At 40.2% G+C, this 21023-nt stretch overlaps 1 protein-coding gene across 1 annotated transcript in view; it reads right to left on the bottom strand.

The window, feature by feature from the left end:
- The window catches only part of myo10 (myosin X), a 128014-nt gene extending 110814 nt beyond the window's left edge, over positions 1 to 17200 (bottom strand). Inside the window, exon 1 of the mRNA XM_086270578.1 lies at positions 16701 to 17200. Within this exon, the coding sequence (XP_086126704.1) occupies positions 16701 to 16721 (21 nt within the window). The 5' untranslated portion in view covers positions 16722 to 17200. The remainder of the gene's footprint in view (positions 1 to 16700) is intronic.
- Between the last annotated feature and the right edge of the window lie 3823 nt (positions 17201 to 21023).

Raw genomic sequence — 21023 nt, 5'->3', positions numbered from 1 at the left:
AAAAGAGTCTTGCTGCTCTCTAGCTTATGCTTTTAATGTTTATGCATGCAAAGACAGGGAGGACCTGAACATGCTGCTGTAACTAAATAACTGCAGAGGTAAATAATCTTTTAACTAGAGTGGCCTGACCTGAACTTTGAGAATGTCTAATCTGTTTGTTACAAAGGATATTTTGCTTGGAGTGATTCAATTGAAATGTGGAGCTGCTATCCCGAGACTGCAGATAACATTGGCTAAATCAGCAACAAATGCTCTTCAAATAGACATTAAGAGTCATTACAGAACACTACTTCTTATATTTAATTCAAATTCGATTTGCTTTTTCTGTCTTGCTCACACTTTATTGACGTACATTTTTACATTCTCCCTTGAAATTCTCAGTTATCTCCAGCTCTGCTCAGTTTAGGAAACAAGCCTTGATTTTAAGGTACAAAACCCCTTTGAAGCCGCCTGACCAACTGGACAGCAGAGATAACCTTGTTTTCTTTGTCTCAGCATCTTAGCTTGGTGAGCATGAGAAAGGCCTTATTCTGGGACATGCTTCAAGCCTCAGAGCTTTTAACTTCCTCTAATGACTTTATGGCTTTTTTGGAAAAGTGTCAAGTAACTGAGTGCACTCACAAAGACAATCTATGATTCTGGCGGCTTGGATGGAGAAGAAGTGGGTTAAGTGGCCTGGCGAGGAATGAATTAGAGAAGAATTGCTTTGCAGGGTAAACAAACTTTAGGGCTCTGTTTTATCACAGCAGACCCGAGAGTGTGTTTAAATCATCATGTTTCACATAGTGTAATGGGGATATTTTTCAGGCTGCATATAACTCAAGAGATCTGCGAACAAAGGTAGACAAACACCGACTCTCTGCTACTTACGGCTCAAGTGCACACTGAAAATGGGTGCAGTCTATTGCCAAAGACAAAAAAAGAAGGGAGCTTTTCATTCATTATCAAACAAATAAGAGCTAACCATTAAAGCGTGAATAAAAACTGTTTGCCAGGCCTGAATCGCTGTAAAAACTGTAAACTGATTAAAAAATTTTAAGTCTACTTTGTAACACTCAAAGATGAGAGAGAAGAAAAAGGACAGAGAAGGGCTTCAATGTCTCAAGGCAAAAGAGAATGAGCTTAAAGCCAAATGACAGCGTTTGTTTCATTCAGGAATAATTTGAAACCAGGTCTGGAGCTGAAGGCATCCAGAGTTTAAACCAGCAAAAACAAACAGTTCATTCTCCCATCAGCACTTTTCACGCCAAACCAGACCAAAAAAAAATTTAAAAAAATGCTAATTGAGGACTATCAAGCAGCACTGCTGCAAACCAGTTCTTTGAACAACTTCTTCCATCACTAACCTCAGTAAACACCAACTTGAGTACTTTAAGAGGAGACGCAATCTCATCTCACTGTGCACTCAATTGTTTCTGACCATGGTTGTCAAAAACCAGAAGAAAGATATCAGTGATTAAGAGATTCTCAAGGACATCTCAGCTATTTTGGCTCATCGTCACGACCATATTCTAGCAAGTAAATTGTCAATAGACTGGCTTATTTATTTATTTAGCACTTTTCTTACTGAGAACTCAACGTGGTTCTTCACTACAAGCCACATATCCCTGTTCACACATACTTTCATATAACAACTTATTCTATAAGGTATTTTATAACACATTCAGAGATACATCAGGGACAATTTGGGGTTCAAAAATACTGACTAAGGACTATAGAAGTCAAGGGTCGTACCAACCACCCGCTCTATCCTTGTGGCCACTAGAAGGTAGAGTCAGGTGCTACTATATTGAGGATTTCAATTTACTGAATATTTATTTATTTGTTCTCAATTAGGTGGATGCAAATTTAGCAAAATAAGAAATCATGCAAAAGAAAACAAAACGAAAAAAAAATTACGTGGCAAGAGACTGCCAACTGGTTTTCCCCCAACATTAACAAAGGGTGCTTTTGCACATTCTAATCCCAGATTCAAACCATCTCGGCTCATCTAGGCTCTTGCCCAAAAGCAGTTCATCAAAAAATGTCTCTGTACTTGCCACAATTTGCAGGCCAATTGTGCGATTACACCACTGTACATGTTCAGGGGCTGGAAGATGTCGACTGCTCTGGAAACATTATTTTGGAGATTTTATGTTCCACATCAGCATCTTGAACCTTCCAACTTCCTTTTTCCTGACATCAGTCCTGGCTGTCAAAATGAAACATTAAACACAAGACAGACTGATAGGGACTAGAGCGTGGCGGGCAGATGAACATCTCTTTTAGCTGCTGTTGCTCAATAAGATTTTATTCAGAGGAAGTGAGACGAATCTGTTCAGTGATTCATGTGCTTAGTTACAGATGCAAAGAACCATCATTTACTGCTCAAAGGTATCGGGGGGAAAAATCGAAATATGACAGATAACTATCTGCATTAGTAATGAGACATGTGGGTATTTGAGATTAGATAAATGTTGTCCTACTCAGACTTCAGACACGTCAAGTCTTGAATTCAACCGATCTGTTGAATTAGTTTCATTTTCTTGTAAATTCCCCTTCAGAGCTGAACTCCATAAACTGATAAAGATAATCAAAAGCTACATGACACATTCACATTCCCAGGGTGTAACGTGGTGCTGTTCTGTCAAACCCGTGGACAAGATCCCCATGATGCACTGGATGGAGAATCTCAGGTTTTACTCCAAACTCAGTACATACTGACATTTGTAACTTGCTGTCACTTTTAAATGGATTGGGTAGCTTTTATTCGATTCGATTGTACAGGGTTTGAAAAGGCTCCATTAGAACCCAAATCTTCTTCTAAACTTAACCAAGTAATTTTGGTGTCTTGTGCTGTTGTAGCTTCTGTGTCCACTAGCATGCAAGGTTGTTCTTTTCACATAAATTCAATAATTTGAGGCTTTGCATAGACGTTTGTTAGCCAGTCAATTTGTTGTGGCCACTAAAGTGTGAGGGTACCAATTGAAAGGTTGGTTGTTGGATTCCACCAATTTTATACATGTTAGAAGAACTTTGACTCTCATGTACAGTAGAAAAACACTTTATAAGAACCAGTTCGTTTAAATCTAACCAGTGAGTAATGTTAAAATAAGAACCATGTAAAAATCAGCAGAAAAAACAACAAAAACAACAAATGAAACATGTACTACACCATCCCGCCTGATCAACTTGTGAATTACTATCACTCTATATGCAGATTTTGTAGCTTTTTGTAACTAATATGGTCAAATATTGCCACGGCTGGTGCATCAAGTTACAGAGGTAAGAAAACACAGTGTGGATACTTCTGCAACACCAGTAGCATCTAGCAGAACAGCAATGTTTGGCACCCAAGGATAGGCCATGTAGTAGAAATCAAGGTAAAGTAGGAGCTTAAAATCTTTATTTTTAGACAATACTTCAACATCATTGTGTCACGCATTCTGTTCACATATGAATCTTAAAAATATCCTTTGTGAGAGTCCTCAGGCCTCTCCCTCCTGGGTATTCTCATCCCATCAATGGGAGTATGCATACTTAATTGCTGCTTACGTACAAAGCAAAACAGCATGGTAAGTAGTAAATGGACTGATTCTTATATATTGCTTTTCAAATCTGAGGATTCAAAGCGCTTTATACAACATTCCTCATTCACCAAAACACCCATTCATACAAACACTTTTTCTGTGCTTAAGCGCTTCCTATCTAACATTCACACGCAGTCATACTTGGACGGATGCATCAGAGAGCAACTTGGGGTTAGTATCTTGCCCAAGGATATTTAGCGTGCAGGCGGGGCTCAAATCACCAACCTTCCGGTTAGTAGACGACTTGCTCTACCGCCTGAGCTACAGCCGCCCCGGAGCATACTATAAGTATATTAATAGAAAAGTTATCTTGACCACTCAAGCTGCAAATACCCCTTAATGGCCTGGAAGAATCAGCAGTAAATATGAGGTTGAAGGAAAGAGCTACTTTGATTGCCTTTTAGACTCCTGTAGCATAGGGAAAAAAAGAAAGAAATCAATCACATCAAATGAGATCCTTAAAACGATGGAACTTCTTAGTCTTCTCTAACAGAGCAAATAAGAATAGCGTGATGTTCCAGAACTCGGAGTAGCCTCAGAGGAGTGGACCTGCACTCTCACAAGGTAACAGGATCGCATGAGAACAAGCCAATTAGTGGAAATGGATGTTTGGCTTTTCGGGTTGCGCCTAGCTTCTAACTTGTGTGGTGTTGTGTGCGAGTGTGTTTGCATGGATGGGGTTGCCAGGAAGCTGCATTCAGCACAGTGCAGGATCAGATAACCCTCCTCCTACTTCTCTCTCAGATCTGATCTTAAACAGAACCGTGTTTATCAAAGATGTCCAAGACAATAACCAACATCCGACTTAAAAGAAACAATTACAACATTCAGAAAATCAAAATCTTTCAAACAATTTAAATCAGGGGATTTTTCATTTTTTACAAGTCCAGTTTAATGTTCTGGTGATTAAATCTTATGCAAGATTCAATGCATCTGCAAAAGGCTGAAAGGCTTCCTTCGAAGCACTCGAGTTAATGGAAAGCTCCGATATCTTTTTGTACAAAATGTTGTCAACTGTCATTAGAAAGCAAGTTTGTGAAGTGAATTTATCTGAGTTGTATCTTCTTCCACAATTGAGAGCTGTCAAACTGATGAACTAGAGTTGTCTTTAGTGATGTAGTTAATTTACTAAAGAGAGGAAAGTGTCAGCCACTGGTCCTCCACATAGAGAGGGAGAAACATGATATTCCTTGGGACTGAAAGTGTTTCCTGAAGGTAATCACTGTGTTTCGGCTGGTTGTAAACATGCAAGGACACAGTGATAGTGAGAAGCAATATAAACCGAGTTCAACACCTGCATTCCCTCGTGACTCAACATAATGGGCCAATCACAAACTGAAGGGGATGTAATTTTAAAGTAACTGTCAGATCCAGCTCCAAGATGTCGAAGGAGGTGGTTCTCTGAGAGCCACAAAACCCAAACTAAGCCTAATGAATAGTTCAGGCTGTTCCTGTCACAGTTACAGTCACAGCAACATGGGGATAACTCATCAGGCTTTAGATCAGCCTTTAAAAGTGATTCTTTAAGGAACTGATCTTGCCCCTCTTACACTCTTGCGGCGCCAGTCTACATTTTTATATTTGCAAGGGTCGTGATGTGTTTGGACCATTGATGGCTTTTGCCTGACAAAACTACAGTCAGAGGAGGTTTCCTCATTATGGGAATACTCTGACCTCGTTTGAACCCTGATCATATCTGTCCATGTTTCTGTTTCTGTATCCTGTCTGAAATGTGAAGTTTAAATAAGAAAAAACGTTTAACCACATTTTATCAGGCCCCCTCTGAAAAAAAGGCAAAAAATTAACAAAAGCACAATAACAGAATATTTGACTGGGTGAGTGAAAATCAAATTCAAATGTCCAACAAGTCGAAATAAAGAAAAAGAAGAGGAAGAAAACAACAGAAATGTTATCCTAGACAAGTGAACATTGTGAGTCATCTGCTCAAAGATGTTCTTTTTTACTTTATTTGCATTTAATTATTTATTTTTTTCCATCCAAGAAACCTGGAGTGCATTTAAAATTACCTTGTCACATTCAACATGCAGCTTGCTCTAATCTCCAACACAAATTTCTGACCTTTGAAGGGCTGAAGGCAAACCACACGCTGACATGTATGACCAAACCCTGTCTCCAGACGTGCCTTCCTTTGAGCCCATTGGTTTTAATCCTTGCTGGAGATGTTTCCATTAAATTATTACAATCATTTCTGAGCGTGGTGATGTGTAAACCCTGTAGCGCTATGTGCAATAATAAAAGTGCTACATGCCTTTAGGTATGTGCAAATCCTAAATTAAACCACACCACTGTTCGAATCAAACAACATCAAAACGTTATTTGCCTACTTAACCTGTCAGGTGTGTATTTGAGTGGCTCGCAGTGACAGGTGAGACAAACACAAAGCCGGCATACGTACATAAAACACAAATTCTGACTCATCTTTGTAAAGCATGACTCCTATACTGCATGACATATTTGCTAATATCATGTTTTGCTTGTTCTGAATCAAGCATGTTAAAGATATTTAATTTCAAAATTAAGAAATAAATGGCAAAATAATCCTTGTAGTATCTTTACCACTGCAGAATTTCTAACTTGCATTTTACTTTTAGGATTTATTTGCAACTGATTTGGTAATTTAAATAAAACCAGATGAGAAACTCTATATGAAAAAAAATTCCAGAAAAAACCCCCCAGACTTTTATACTTGGATACTGATTTATGAAATAAATAACAGACGGTGTAGATCTGAAAGGCAGTGAAAAGATCTAAAATACCCTCAGCTTTCCTCTGCCTCCTTCTGCAGCACAGTGATGCCGCAACATTGAAAGAAGTCAAAAGGGGTCAGATCTACAGTCGTCCATTCCTGGTTTTAATTGACCATTTCACCAGCGGGAAACCACGACTCAGCAGGACACTGAGGGATTAGTGTCAACAGACCATCTCAGACTAAAACCCATTTTACTGCTTTCTTTTTTTTTCTTCTTAAATATTGCTTCTACAGCCACTCAACCAAGAAATGACCTCTCATGCAGAGATGTGCAGGTTCCTGTGTAGGAACTGTACAGTAAGTCTGTACATGAGGTTAACGTAAAGGTGTGTAGACATGTTACACCAGAGGAGTGATGGTTTTTAACATTAACTTAATGGAGTCTGATTTATTACACAATGATGGGGTCATAAAGAGGTCAGGTGACAGAAAATCCTTAAGTTGAAACTAAATCTGCCTACAGATGGTACCTCGATGGCTCGGTTGTATTACAAAAATAAGTTGGAAAAAAAACTTGAGGTTGGCTCCAAAAGAGAGCCAGGTGCCTCACATGTTAATAACATCTTTAGAGTCTGATACAAAAATGGTTTTTAGTAATAGTTGTAATAGTTTCCCCTTCATAATAACTGTACTGTGGTAGTTTTGTTATAACTCACATGTTTATGTTGCGTTAAGGCTTAAAGTTTGGATTAGCAGTCTTATGTAGCCACTAGCTAAGCTATGCTAAGTGATGCGGTGCTAATCTTCAGCTGCACTAACTCAAGTCACTTGGAAGTCGGAATTTCTGAAGTCAGAGCAGCCCCACCAAGTCAGAGTTAATAATCCAAGATGGCAGCACTGAAAGTAAACAAGAGTAAAACTAGAACTTCTAGTTTGTATTTGTGACTCATTAAATGAGCCATTCACAGAACACTGAGCAGGCTCCATCCATGACCATGCTGCAGCAATGTTTTTAAGCAAAACAAAATATTGCTCCATTCTGGTGATGAGTGCATCGCTCTATTGTGCCAAGAAGCTAAATAAATCATGTTTTTCCTGCTTTAATATTGAAACATAATCAACTTGGGAGCGACGTCACTCTTCTTCCGACCTCTGAGATCAGGAAAACAGCAACTGAAATAACTCTCTGAATGGTGTTTGTGCAGCTAGTCCTTTTTTGAAAATTTAAAAAATTGTCATCATTTAAAAAATAGTTTTGATGAGTGAAATGCAAAAACTTTATAAGTTGCTCACTTAACACTTATTATTATTGCACCCATAAGTGCTGCCACAAGTCCACAAACCAAAGGCTGTGATGTCAGCTAAGTACACCCATATGGAAAAGAAATAGTAAAAACTTATAAAAGACTTGCATAAGATGTGGCCTACATCATATAGTGAATCATATCAGGCTTACATGATTTACTCATAAAAGTGGCCACTTTCTCATTACTTTCATATATTGTTTTTAGTAAGTATCCAAAACATACAAGTTTCATTTATATCATTTTTCAAGGGATCTTATATGTGTTTTCACTCTTGTATGCTTTTCATACAAGTTTCACACAAGACAGATACAAACTTTATATATATATCTTTTCCATGTGGGCATATTTTCCATATAGTTTAGACATTTTTAGGTAATATTTAAATTAAAATTTAAGGATTTAAGAAAAACAGATGCAAACAGTTTATTTGAAATGACCTAACATGACGATCAGTTCAATAAATATTGACAGTGCACACGATAACTTCAGCTTTATCCTTCAACGTCACCTAAGCGCATTTTATTGACTGTTAGACAGAAAGTGATTATGTAAGTTTCATGTTATTGGGAGGTTTAAATTGTAGTTATGTCACCAATTAAAACACCAGGATTTTTTCCCCCAGCAGTGTTAATGTACAGATAAAAATCACAATGAATTGAGCTGCGCAAACCTCTGTGCACAATGTTCCATAAAACACACATGTGGAGGAAGCTGGACTGAGGGAGAGGTTAGGAAGCGTTAGGATCCAGAGGAATGTTTAGAAATATCCGTCAGGAAGTCAAGACTTAACAGAAAGCCAGAAGAGAAAAGAGGAGGATCGAGCAACGAGTGAGGAAGGTGAAGAAACCGAACAGGAATGATTTTTCTGTTCATTTTGTGTCTGGATATTGGGCACTTTTAACACTGCACTCTGCACCTTGGGATTTTGACCAAAATCTTCTGCTTCTTTAATTTTGTGGGCTCATTTTGTTGACAAAGATCTTTGACAAGAGACAAAGAAAACCTGCAGCATGCACATCTGAATCATTGACTTTATTAGTGAATAAAATTAGGTGACAATTTATTTTTGAATTGGTGAACAATACAGAAGGTTCTGAATTATTTTAGTGATCATTTCCAGAAAAAGGAAAAGTGATTGTTTACCAGCAGGTTTGACATGTAAGTGTGGACTAAGTCCAAGTATGTGTTTAGTCGTTTAAATTGTGAGCCATTTAAAAATGATGACATCATACTGTTGATCTAAGATAGCATGGTAAAAGCTTCCTTTGTCTACTTTGTAACTCAGACTTTTGGCAGATTTTGCAACCTTCCAGTCTTAAACCCGGGGATCTTTCACGTGTTAGACAAATGTGTTAACCACTATACTATGAAGCCACTAAAGCAGGGGTGTGGAAACTCCCGACCTCACGGCCCGGTGTCCTGCAGGTTTTAGATGTGCTGTTGATCCAACACAGCTGATTTAAACGTCTAAACTACCTCCTCAACATGTCTTGAAGTTCTCCAGAGTCCTGGTGATGAACTAATCGTTTGATTCAGGTGTGTTGACAAAGGGTGATATCTAAAACCTGCAGGACACCGGCCCTCGAGGCCTGGAGTTCCCCACCCCTGCTTCACAATGCATTTTATCAGCCACACCCTTAAACCAAACTCCATTTCTCTGCAACAATACATAAATAATAAGAAGCCCACTTGTTTCATTTCATTATTCAAGTTCTGCATACATTCTCTTAGATAGAATAACAGCTGTCAATGTTCTTAAATAGGTTAAAGGAGATTAAAGAGTTTATGAATTTAAAAAAAAATACAAAACAAAGACAACCTCAGTGCTAATCCTTGAATCCTAATCCTACATCTGATGCGTTTGCAGTCGAAACATATGTGTGAGATCAGCCTGCACCTCATCCTTGTCTGAACCACACAAAGACTAACGTCATGTCAACCATGAGGTTCTCTTGATAACAATAACACAGACATACATGTACACAGCTGCTACAATGGCATCTAGATCATTGATTAACCTACAAACTGAGACAAGAAGCAAATATGAGGAAACAGGGCAGCGTTTAGAGCGTTTTCAAGTCCTAAATGTCTCATCTTCAACGAACCAATCCCTCACACGTGAATGACCAATGTGATCACACAGGAAGAGTCTGGATCAGCTACGTTGGTGCTTTCAACTTTTTTGTGAAAAAAGTTGAGTGTTTATGTCTCTGCATTGCTTCCAAGATAACTCAGAAAGGTCTGAATACTGACAAAATCTTACACTGAACATGAAGGCGGCTCATCTGTGACAGAAATGCACAACTGAGGCCGGAAGACACCGAAACAAGCAGCTGACCAGAGATGATTAACTGAAAAACAATTACAAAACTGCTTGCATCAGTTTAGTTTTATGAATTCAACTTTATGGCAATTTTCACCAACTTTGATTGTTATTACATCATTTGGGGTGGCTGTAATTCAGGAGGAAGAGTAGGGCACGCACTAACTGAAAGGTTCAGTGTCCCTGGCTGCTCCAATCTGCATGCCAAATAATCTTGGACAAGATAATAACCCCAAGTTGTTTTCTGATGGATCCATCGGAGCGTGAATGTATCTGAATGTCAGATAGGAAACACTTATGCACAGAAAAAAAATGCTTGTGAATTAAGCAAGTTGCATAGAGCACTTTCACTGCTCAGGTACAGTAGGAACCACTATAAATAAAGGCTTAATCAATCCTGAACTTTATTGCTGATCCATTTTCCATTTTCATATCCATGATGTTTAAACGTTTCGGTTATTAGTATCTCACTAAAAGGTTCCCCTGGTGCTGAGCTAAAAAGAACCCCAAAAACAGGGTTTTAAGAGCTCTGATTGTCTCGTGTTCCTGCAGAGCGGCGATGTAAAGAAATGGGAACTTTTAAAGAAAGTTATGAGCACCATCAAAAAAAGCGCCCGTTGATATGCTTTTTGTTGCTCCACCAGCCTGCTGAGCTGCTCATTAAAATGATCAGCTTAAATGAACGTTTTGGAACGGACTCACTGCTGCAGTCGGCGGAGGGAATAAAAATAAACAGGTTTCCTGTCTGGGCCCGGGTCTGAAACTGCAAGCCTGAGACTGTTTGATTTCCCACAGTCGCTGCTGCCCCTCTGCCCTACATGCAGTCAGTTGAGAGCAGTGAAACCAGTTTAGGATCGGGTGCAGGCGCCTCTGGCTCGTCTCCAGAGTGTGTGCCGGCTTGAGAAGTTGTTATTTTAGCAGGAGGGTAAAAAGGACTGTGAGCCAGAGCTCGACTCCTTTCTTTTCTTTTTTTCCTCAAAAAGACGTAGGAAATAGGACACCAGCCCTGTTTAAAGATTGTATATGTGACTGTGGAAAAGAATATTTTTTGTTCCACACATACACACAATTAGAAGGCTACAGACAAGGTAGCGAGACACTGATAGTTTGGCTTCAGCTCCAAACAGAAACATTTACACCAGAAATATGTAAAGTTTCATGTTTATCTGGTTAAATCTCGGCTTTGATGTTTGCATATATGACATGTTAGTGCCACAACATATCATATATTGAACACTTTGCTCCCCCCCCTCCATATTGACACATGACCATCTCCATTATAATCAATAAGGGATATTAAAAACATCATTTATCCCAAAGTAAGTAAATCTTTCGCCTTTTCATCTACGTTCCAGGGCGAGCAAGCTAAATGACATTATATTGGTGTCCACATACTTCTGGTGATGAACACTGCTGGGGGTGACTGTGGGGATGAGTCACTTATGCGCATCTTGAACTCTTCAAACTCTGACTGGTCACTTGTTAAGATGACCTGAAGAAACTCCTGCAGACCGAGCAGGAATTCAGCTGTATGTATAACAGCTGTCTGACATGAACAACATGGGGGGGGGGGGGACAAAATGACAAATCTGCAAGCTGTTTAAATTGCAGTTCCTTCTGCCTGCTCCACAGGTGTCAAGTTTCAGCTTTAATAAGCACCGGAGAAACGGAGGGAGGGAGAAGAAGCAGTTTGACCCTTCTGCTTGAAATGATCATTAAAATGGAGCAGTATAAAATGGGCAGGGCCTCTGCTTGTTGTGGTGAGCCTATTAATGTCTATGATTGAGCTGTTACTTTTTATGGTTTTAATGGGAAATGCAGGCAGCTGAGGCTGCTGGGAGGAGAAATAAAAGAGGCTCAAAGAATGAAAAGCTTTGCAAGTTTTTCAGGGCTCGTTTGGAATCTAGAGAAGCAGGTTAACGAGTACAGGGACCCGAGTCTCACAGGTTTGTTTTGGAGGCATGTTGGTCCATGTGACTTTCACACAATACTGAATGCAACAGAGCTCTGCCAACATGGACGTTTATATATTCACATCAGTGTATGAACACAGAGACGGGTTTGAGCGGAGGATCTGTGCTGTGTGCAACACTCCAAAAGGGTGTGTAGTCATGTAGTCAAATATAACAGTGTTAATCAGGAGAAGAAGCCCCTGAGTTACAGATGAGTTGTTCTAAACCAGCACTTCCTCAAACTACCTGCAGCTCACCACGTCGAAGCACTGGGGAGTTTTTTTTATGACATGCATCTTAAGAAGTTTATTTATTTATTTATTTATTTTCCTTTTGCCTGTCCCGTTTGGTTCATCATCAGAATTATTGTCTAAAGGTGAAGAAAGATGCCCAACGGATTTACTTTACCAAATTGACCATCCCAGCCTTGCCGTAGTGGTCTATTTGATTCACCTTTTATTGTTTATTTTTATTTTTTTATTTTTTTTTATTTTCACTTGCTAGATACGGGACAGACTTGAATGAGGAAAAGAAAAGGGAGAAAGGAAGAGGGGGAAAAATAGTGGAGAAGAGGGAAAGAAGAAAGAAGTTTATTTTTCTAAACTTAGCTAACTGAATGGTTGTAGCTTAACGGATCCAAGTAGCCTAATGTTCATTTTTAACCAACAAATTTAGATTAAATAATTTATTCACCAGCTCAGTGAATCATTCATCACTGCATGTGAACGAGGCTAACCACGCTTTGGAGCTGGTACAGACCTATATTACCGTCTCTTTATGCTACAAGTGGGAGATAAACGTGTTATGGTGGGTGGACAGAGGTATGCTAATTGCTTACAACCTGCCCATCCCCACCACTCAGTGGCAGCCTTTCTGGTGCAAACCCTGAACTTGAAGCCCAGTACATATACTGGTATTCAAAATTTAAACCACATGGACAAATAATAAAGTTACAACTCAAACTGCTGTCTGCTTCCTGTCTCCTACAGTAAAGAGAGAAAACGTTTGCTTTAAAGCAGAAAAAAGCCAAAGCAGCCAAGAAAAGGCATGAAGGCATAATTATACCTAAACAACGTGAGAAAATATGATTTCATGATTTGTTCTGATTGGTCTTTAAACATAAGCCAGCCATCGTTATTAAAAACAAAGTAACTCTGTATGTCTTGGACTTTATAGCACAAAAATGTACAATCCTACTATCATTGCTCCCTGCCTTCAGGAACCCTGACTGACATCTGTTCTCTCTTTTTTTCTTTAACTCCCCCATTGCTGAATAAATTTACACTGCGATCACTGCAAACACACACCTGAGGCACAGCCACCGTCTGATTGGTGGACAGGTGAGGCCCAGCTCTCTCCACGCCCACCAGTTCAAATAAAAACAAACCTTCTAACCGACTGAACTTAGTGACTCCATTATGTCAACACACACCCGAACACACACCTCCTCAAAACACACTGCAGTTCCTCCTACCACAGAAGAGAAAATGATCCTCTGCAGTTTATTGGATACAACAGAGCCGAACATTAGCCAATCACTGACACTGACACAGGATTCTCGAGGCTGTTGGTCAGTGAAGTCTGAATGAAATCTGCCTCATCCTGCCAATGACGACCCAAATAACACAAATGGATAAAGCTAAGCATGCAACCTCTCTGCTGGATTCAAAGGGGTTTTTCTGTGACAAATACAGAGCATTCGTAACATTAACTTTGTTCATCCTTAACACTAAAACATAAGTGACCGCGTTATGCAGCCGTTTTCTATGTTTAGCAGCTTTTCTCCCCGTGAAACAAAAACCTATATAAAACGACTCTGATTGCTGCTGGACTGCAAGACCGATTCCTGTTTCAAGAAAATGACCAAGTGATGAAAATGTGCCGTCTGGATTTGTGGTTAGGCTCTATTTATAGCGGCTGGACTGAGTGCTGCAGACTGTTTTGGCTGCAGCTCAGTAATTAGAGATGCGAAACCTCCTGCTGAAGGATGTGTCATTGTCAACGCATTCGTGTCTCTGATGTTCAGGACAATGTGCTCTTCTGTAGCTCGCAGGCATAACTTTGAATTTAAGTCAGGCTGGAGAAATCGTTCCGAGCATTTCCACATATGAAAATCTTTCAGAACTCGATGGATAATATTAAATAAATCGCACAAATTAGGAGAAAATGATCCTAACAGATGTGATGTTGACAGTGAGATTTCTCTTCTTCGCACTCCTCCTCAAACACTTTGAACCACAGTCATCATAAAGATGACAGCCATTAAGTGCTGAAACTAACACATTCTTTCAGTCATTTAACACTGTCTCTTAAATGTGTCATTCTCCAGTTCAGCCTGTCAGCTGCTTCAACTCTTTGAACCTCACAAATACTCCATATAAAAGTCTCCCTTCTCCCCAGGAAGCCAAATAAGTTAATAATAATAGGATGAATCCTAACTAAGTGAATGGTCACTGGCTTGTTTCGGCATAAATGTAAATAAAAATAAAATGGCAAGGCTAAAACCAACAGAAATCTGACAATTAAAGATGAAATATTCACAAAATGTAGCTAAATGGTGGTTAGCAGCGTTACCAGGTTCTCCCTCGTCTGCACGAGTTCTCTCCAGCTCCCTCACTCAGTAACATATGAATGGGTTTAGGTTAACTGGTGATTCTAAAGGTGACCATTACCACAAAGCAAGAAGATTCTGTAACACAGTGAATTTACTAATGGAGTTAATCAGGCATCCTAAAGAGGTTTTCAAAGACAGCCGGCTGAAGGTTCGATGCCCTTTATTAACAGCATGTCTTTGTCTGTCCGGAGACTGCGGGTCCCTCGTGTACACACTGCATAAATAAGAAACACTTCAGGTTCTTTCCCAGTTCACATTCCTCTCTTGTCAAACCGTTGGCCTCCGTATGAAATGACTGAAGCCGGTTTACTTCCTTGTCAAATGCCCTTTTCCTTGAAGACTGGGCTCTTTGTTTCAGCTGTGATTAGCTGGCAGATATACAGGCAGGCAGGCCGATATTTGAGACTATTGTGCACGCCTGCCTGCTTCTGGCAATGAGAATTATTCCCCCTCAGACTTCCACAGAACTGAACTGCTGGATGTAGCCCTCCATACTCGTCATGAGACCGGCTCGGCCTCGCAGTGTTTGTTTAACTCAGCCTCACACATGCACCTATGAGCTCAGTGAGTTCCATGACCTTTGGCCCTTCATACTGCCGAAAGTGAGACTGGAATTTCAAATTTTACAAGCACCAATGGGAAAGCAGGTGTTTTTTTATTCGTTTTTTTTTTTTTTTTCAAACCAGGAAGCAAAGCTTTTTATAATTGTTCGCCAGCCTTTAACGCCGCTACCTGAAGAGAAACCAGTTTTAAATCACTTTCAGTGTCATACGGTTTTTGTTTGTTTGTTTGTTTGTTTTTCTGAGCAGGTCTGTTAGTGAAACCAACCGCAGTGATGACAGGTTGTTTTCCTGAGGGCTTCCAAAGGGGAAAAAAAGAAAGCATTGAGGTATGAGTCAGGGATGACTCAAGTGTTACCGCTGTTACCTGGCCCACGTCATCAGAGGAAAAGGTGTGAGCGCTGATATTGCAAGCGTATCGCAATGAACACCTTTTATCCCTGAGTCACAGCTCATGCTGTTAGATGGTGGACGTACAGCATGCTTACAGAGTGCTTCAGGTAATCGAGAAAAACCACCTGACATACCCAACAGTGACGAGGGCAGCCCAAATGACCAGGTAACAGAAGTCACAGTTAGATCCACAAATGTCAGGAAATTTCTACGCATGTACTTCTGAAGCAAATGAAACAAATGTACTTATTTGTTGTTAATATAATAATTACATTACTGCACAGTAAGGCTCACCAGCTGATCACCGCTTACACAGAACATGACCATTCTTAACCTGGAGTGAAGCCAACAGTCTGCACAAAGAACAAGACAAGAAGAGGCAGAAAGTAGGCCAACAATCGGCAAGCTGCAACACTGATGTTTAGTATTGGAAAGCTTTCTTTTAATTTACATTTTAATTATTGAAATATGTGTTTAATGTCGTTGTTTTGATGAAGACTTTTAAGTGTGTTTGAAAATGTTTTTTGACGAATAAAAACCAGAAATAGTTGAGGAGTCCAAACTCTGCTGCACCATAACAGAGCAAAGCAAAGTGACTGCTGCCATTAATGAAACCTCAGTGGTAGCTTACACTGAATAAGTTCAATCAGCTTTTAAGGCAGGAGCACAGGACTCGTGCTTCCGGACATCCTACAGTCACTGAAAGTGTGAATTTCTGCATCTTGGCCAGAACAAAACTCCCCTTGGCCGCAGGTTTAGACTTCTATCAATATCTTTACAAGACCGTTTCTGCGGAAGGAAAGAAGAAAAGAGGTGCGGAAATACCAAAGGTCCACTGGGACCAGTCCAAACCCCCCTCTGTCCCTGTGAGATCCATGTTTTAATGATGTACGTTTGATATTCTTACAGGGATTTGGGAAAAGCGCGTTTAAAAAATCTAAAAAGTGCTTTATGGCATCTTTATGACATGAGCAGGAACTCCACTGGGTTTATTTTACGTTGCTCACCGTTTAATTTCCATTTTAAAGTATCCTATCTTACCATTACTCCTGGCACTCAGTAGTAAGTTTATGCCTCATAGTATTTGCATCCTTTCAATAAAGCAAGATTTGGAGCCTGCTGTGCATGAGCTGCACATGTTTGGAGAGGTTTCCTTGTTTTACAATTCTCCAAAAGTTTGCAGGACGAGAGGAAAAGTAACACTGCGAGCATATGGAAGATGTGCTGCGCGCTGCATGAACGAAGCAGTTGCAGACTTGAGCGTCTTCTTACCTCCGTGAAGAAATTATCCATTGCACGATTTATTTTAATCCCCGAGGATTTACTGTATGGCACCCGCGCGTCCGGTCAATCCAACTCATGTGTTGTTAGTGGGATACAAACAAAAACCCAGAAAGAAGAGGGGCGGCGGATCCGAAAGCTTCAGTGCATCATCTTTCTCCTGAAAGTGTGCGGGCTGGAGGACGCTCACAGCGTGGGTCAGTGTGGAGCTACAGTAGTAAGTTTACTCTTTTGTTTCCTGGGTTACTCATCCAGCACAGAGTCCTTTAAAGCAGATCTTTGGGGGCTTCTCCTGTTGGAGCTCTCTGCGTGTCCTCCGCGCGTGTCCGGCTGTCACTTCTTGGTCCACGTGGTTCGGTGCGCACTTTGTTTGATCAACAGTGAAAATGTGGAGGAAACGCGACTAAACGACACCCCGGTCAAACTTTGGAGACTCTCTCTCGGCCAGCCAGTCACTCAGACCGGCGGACAATAATACTCAAGCTCCACCTCCAGCCCTTCCAGCACCTCCCTCCTTCTCCCACTACTGCTGCCCCGCTGTCTCTCTGACTCCTCCTGCTGTCAACATGGAGAGTCCGAAGGTGAGAAAAGGCGCTGGAGCGCAGAAAGGCTGAAAACTGCTTCCATTTGGAGAAGAACTCACTTTTGGGGGCAGCCTCAAGTGGCCAATTGAAGAACTGCAGTTTTTTTGTTTTTTTTTTGCTTCAAAGATGATGTTATTCATATGATTGTTGTGTTTTTCTCTGTATGTATTACTGTAGGGTCTACCTCACAATATAAAGCACCTTGAGTCGCTGTATAAATAAAATTGAATTGAACAACTGGATCAAACCTTTATTCAAATCCCCTCCTGCAGAAAAAGAACGCTTATACCTAACATGTCATATCTTTCACCAGTCAGTAACAACAGAAATACTTTCAAGTTGAATTTTAGTGAAATAAAACAAAGGCTTATAACTTAAGCAAACTCTGTTTTCCCCTTGTAAATCATTTTCCTTCATAGCTTAACTCTACATTTTTCCACTGGTCATCCACCCATCCTGAAGGGACTGCGCGCCTCACCACAGCAGGTGCACTCCACAATTTGAAAGTCACTGGTGTATATATAATTAATTTTACTGCTGTGAGACACAGGGCCGGAGCCAGTGAGTAGCACGAGGGGTGGCAATGGCCACAACAGACTATAGTCAGTGCACCAATCACTGCTATGCAGGATTTAGAGTGCTTTGTTTGTGATTCTTTGCGTACGTATTTGTGTATGCAGATGTGTTTGGATGCAGTCCTTCAGATGACCAACAGCATACAGAGAAGAAAAAACATCAATAAAATATAAGCTTATAACATCAGTGTGAGAAAAGAAGAATCACAGATTTAAAAAAAAAAAAAAAAGACAGTCGCTGCAATGAACAGGTTTCATTGGTCAGTTGATTTCACTTCAGCTCCTTGTTTTCATAACTTTGCTTTTCTCCGCGGTCGGCTGAAGAACCAAAAACAGCACAAGCAAAAGTAGCCCACAGACCAGTTGGCTGTGATAGCGCCCCCTGGTGACAGTAAACAGTTGCAGTATATAGACATCCTTAGACTCTGCGTATGACCAATCATGCTTAAGCTCTTTTGGATTCACATACGTACTCAGAAAATTAGAGTTACAGCAAGTAACAATTCTTTATCTAGCATACATTTTATGATGACTCATTTCTCTGCAGACGTCTTTCTCACACAAACTCAGTTTAATAGTGTAACCATCCATGTAATTAACTTGGGCTTTATCACCAATAAAAACAATTAAGTTGAGCATTTTTCTGATTATGGTATATCCTATGGTACATTTCTACAAAGGAGTCATAAGAAATTTGTATAAAGTCCTGTAGCAAAAACTCTCAAAGTAAGTTTTTATATAAATGTGGCCACTGTGAAAACAGCAATATTAAATATTAAACTACATCTGAGAAACAGAAACTGAATAGAGTGTAAAATAACATCAGATGATAACATAAAATATTCATTTAATACACTAGTACTCACCTGAATCAAATAATGTTTATAAAAATAAATGTAAAGTTTGTTTCTTTTAAAAAAGTAAAACATTCATGTGCATATAAGAAATGATCTCACCTCAATATTTACTCTGTGTTCAAAATCCCCAGTATAATAATCACACCAAGCCATGAGAACCATTTGTCAGACTGCAGGTTTTGATAATATTCCAGTTTGTTAAAAAGAACCATTTGTCACTGAGCGAAATGTTTAAACATCAAAAACACATTCAAATTTCTAAATATTCAGCAGTTTCTGAAACAAGGAGTTCACTGGAAGCCCAAAAGACACAGAGAAAGGTTTTTATCAAGCAAAAACGTTTATACAGCAGCGATGACGAATACTCGACAGCAGAAAATTGTCACATTTCCAACAAACTGGTTTAGGAGCCTTTTTGTTCTTTGTATCTGTGAGCCGGTGTAGACCAAGTCTGTATAAACATGTAATGAGCTAAACGGTCAAACATTAACATTCCAGCTACAGGTTAACAACACAACCCTCACATCTGTGTCTGTGTCTGGTTTTCCCTTAACTTATAGCCACGTCAAATGACCCTTAACCCCCGCAGGTTCAGGGTCCTAAACCCCACCATTCAAAAATACGTTTGTATTTTTTTTAAATGGTGCGTCTTAAGAAAACCCAGATGTGCTTTGAGGTTTTGTGTCAATGCTACATTATCAATGCAATACACAAATTCAAATACAAAGTAATAGATGAATTTTAAATGTAGTCTATCTGTACCTGAAGACATTTACTTACTATTATAGACGTATAGGACATGGCCACAACCCTCTGATTTAGGGGCTCTGCGTTTTGAAGCGTCAACATTAGTGTTATGGCTGCTGACATTATTTTTTTGGAGGCAGAAGTGACTGTAAATGGACCAGATGTCAGGGACTTGGGTCATCAGACCCGGGGTCCACGAGCAGCTTTTGTGCTTATTTATATGTTGATGGGGCGTACCATGGTATTGTGTATATTTGCTGTATTGTGCTGTCCCTGGTTTCCCTGCTTGAGTGTGCCCTGCCAGGTGGCTGGCCACACCCAAGGATGATAACACACACCTGCAGCTGATCAGCCTCGCTGGGGGAGCTACTTTGCAGTGTGGTTGAGCTCTCTCCGACGCTGGATCGTTGCGTGAGACTTCCCGTCAGTTTCCCAGCTAGATGTCTGTTAGTGTGAGGTTGTCATAGTGTGAAGTATTAACGGCTGCCTCTGTGTTCTTCCTGCAGGAGTGTAGAGACAGGAGGGCAGTGAGCGTGGGTACTAGGAACACTAGGAAGCAGACTTTCGGAGCACAGACACTGGGAAAAGACACTGCATGGGAGTCGGGAGAGCGCACGGGGATTTATTGTGGTTTATATTTGCAACACTGTAAATAAAGACACTGCTTCATTTGAAGAGTTCTTTGTTTTGGGTCCTAGTTCCCCACATCCCCACGGTCTGCCTGCTCAAACCTTGACACCTGAGAGTTGAGCCTCTCAATGATCACCTGCTGGCTTGCTCAAGAAGCCACATTCATAAACTGTATGGGTGCACACCTGCTAATTAGGGATTAGTAACAGACTGATTAAAATACTAGAATATACTAGAAGCTGGTGCACGGACCTGTTGAATGGTCTGTACTTTACAACAAGCCATATCATTTATCAGATATTTCCCTCAAACGTACTCTAAAAGGTGCCAATAATACAGTTGATGAGGTTGAGTTCAATGAGTCAACTCAGTGGTGAGGCCTAACTGACACCTACCTGCATGTCAGAGCACCTGTTAGTCAAAGCAGCAGTCCCTAAACTCTAAGAGTTACCAAAACTCAAAAGGAGAACATTAAAAAAAGAAACCGTTTTGCTGCTTGGCCAAAGCGAACCTGAGTCTGCTAACCCTGTGGCCTGAGAGCATCATTTCTTTGGACGAGATGACTAATTCTGACCTGGTGCAGAAGGCCACACTGAAACTAAACGTTTCCCATGAAAGCAAAACCTTACTTCGTGGTGCTGGACCTGAACCTGAGGGAGCAAAACTGTTTCCTGGATTATATAAAAGTGTTTGATCAGGAAATGTTGGTAAAGTCTATACTGCTGTAGAAGTAAAGCTAAAAAAATGCCGATGTTTCACAGTGAATAAATTTGCTTTCAAAAGTGCATTCGTCTGTTTTGGCTGCACTTTAGGCACAAAATGTTTGCAAACCACTGGTGTAGAGGTTTCTTTTTCTCAGGCTACATTAAGAGAGTTTAGCTGCTTCTCTAATCATAACCTCGTGAGATGCAGGCAACTTCT

Source organism: Aulonocara sp. 'chitande type north' Nkhata Bay, linkage group LG18, assembly GCF_057382095.1.
Source record: "Aulonocara sp. 'chitande type north' Nkhata Bay isolate Kocher_YH1m ecotype deep benthic linkage group LG18, A_spYH_male_GT1.1, whole genome shotgun sequence".
In the NCBI taxonomy this organism is placed as follows: domain Eukaryota; kingdom Metazoa; phylum Chordata; class Actinopteri; order Cichliformes; family Cichlidae; genus Aulonocara; species Aulonocara sp. 'chitande type north' Nkhata Bay.
Note: the sequence above shows the minus strand (reverse complement) of the source record. Positions and strands in the feature narration are given on the sequence as shown.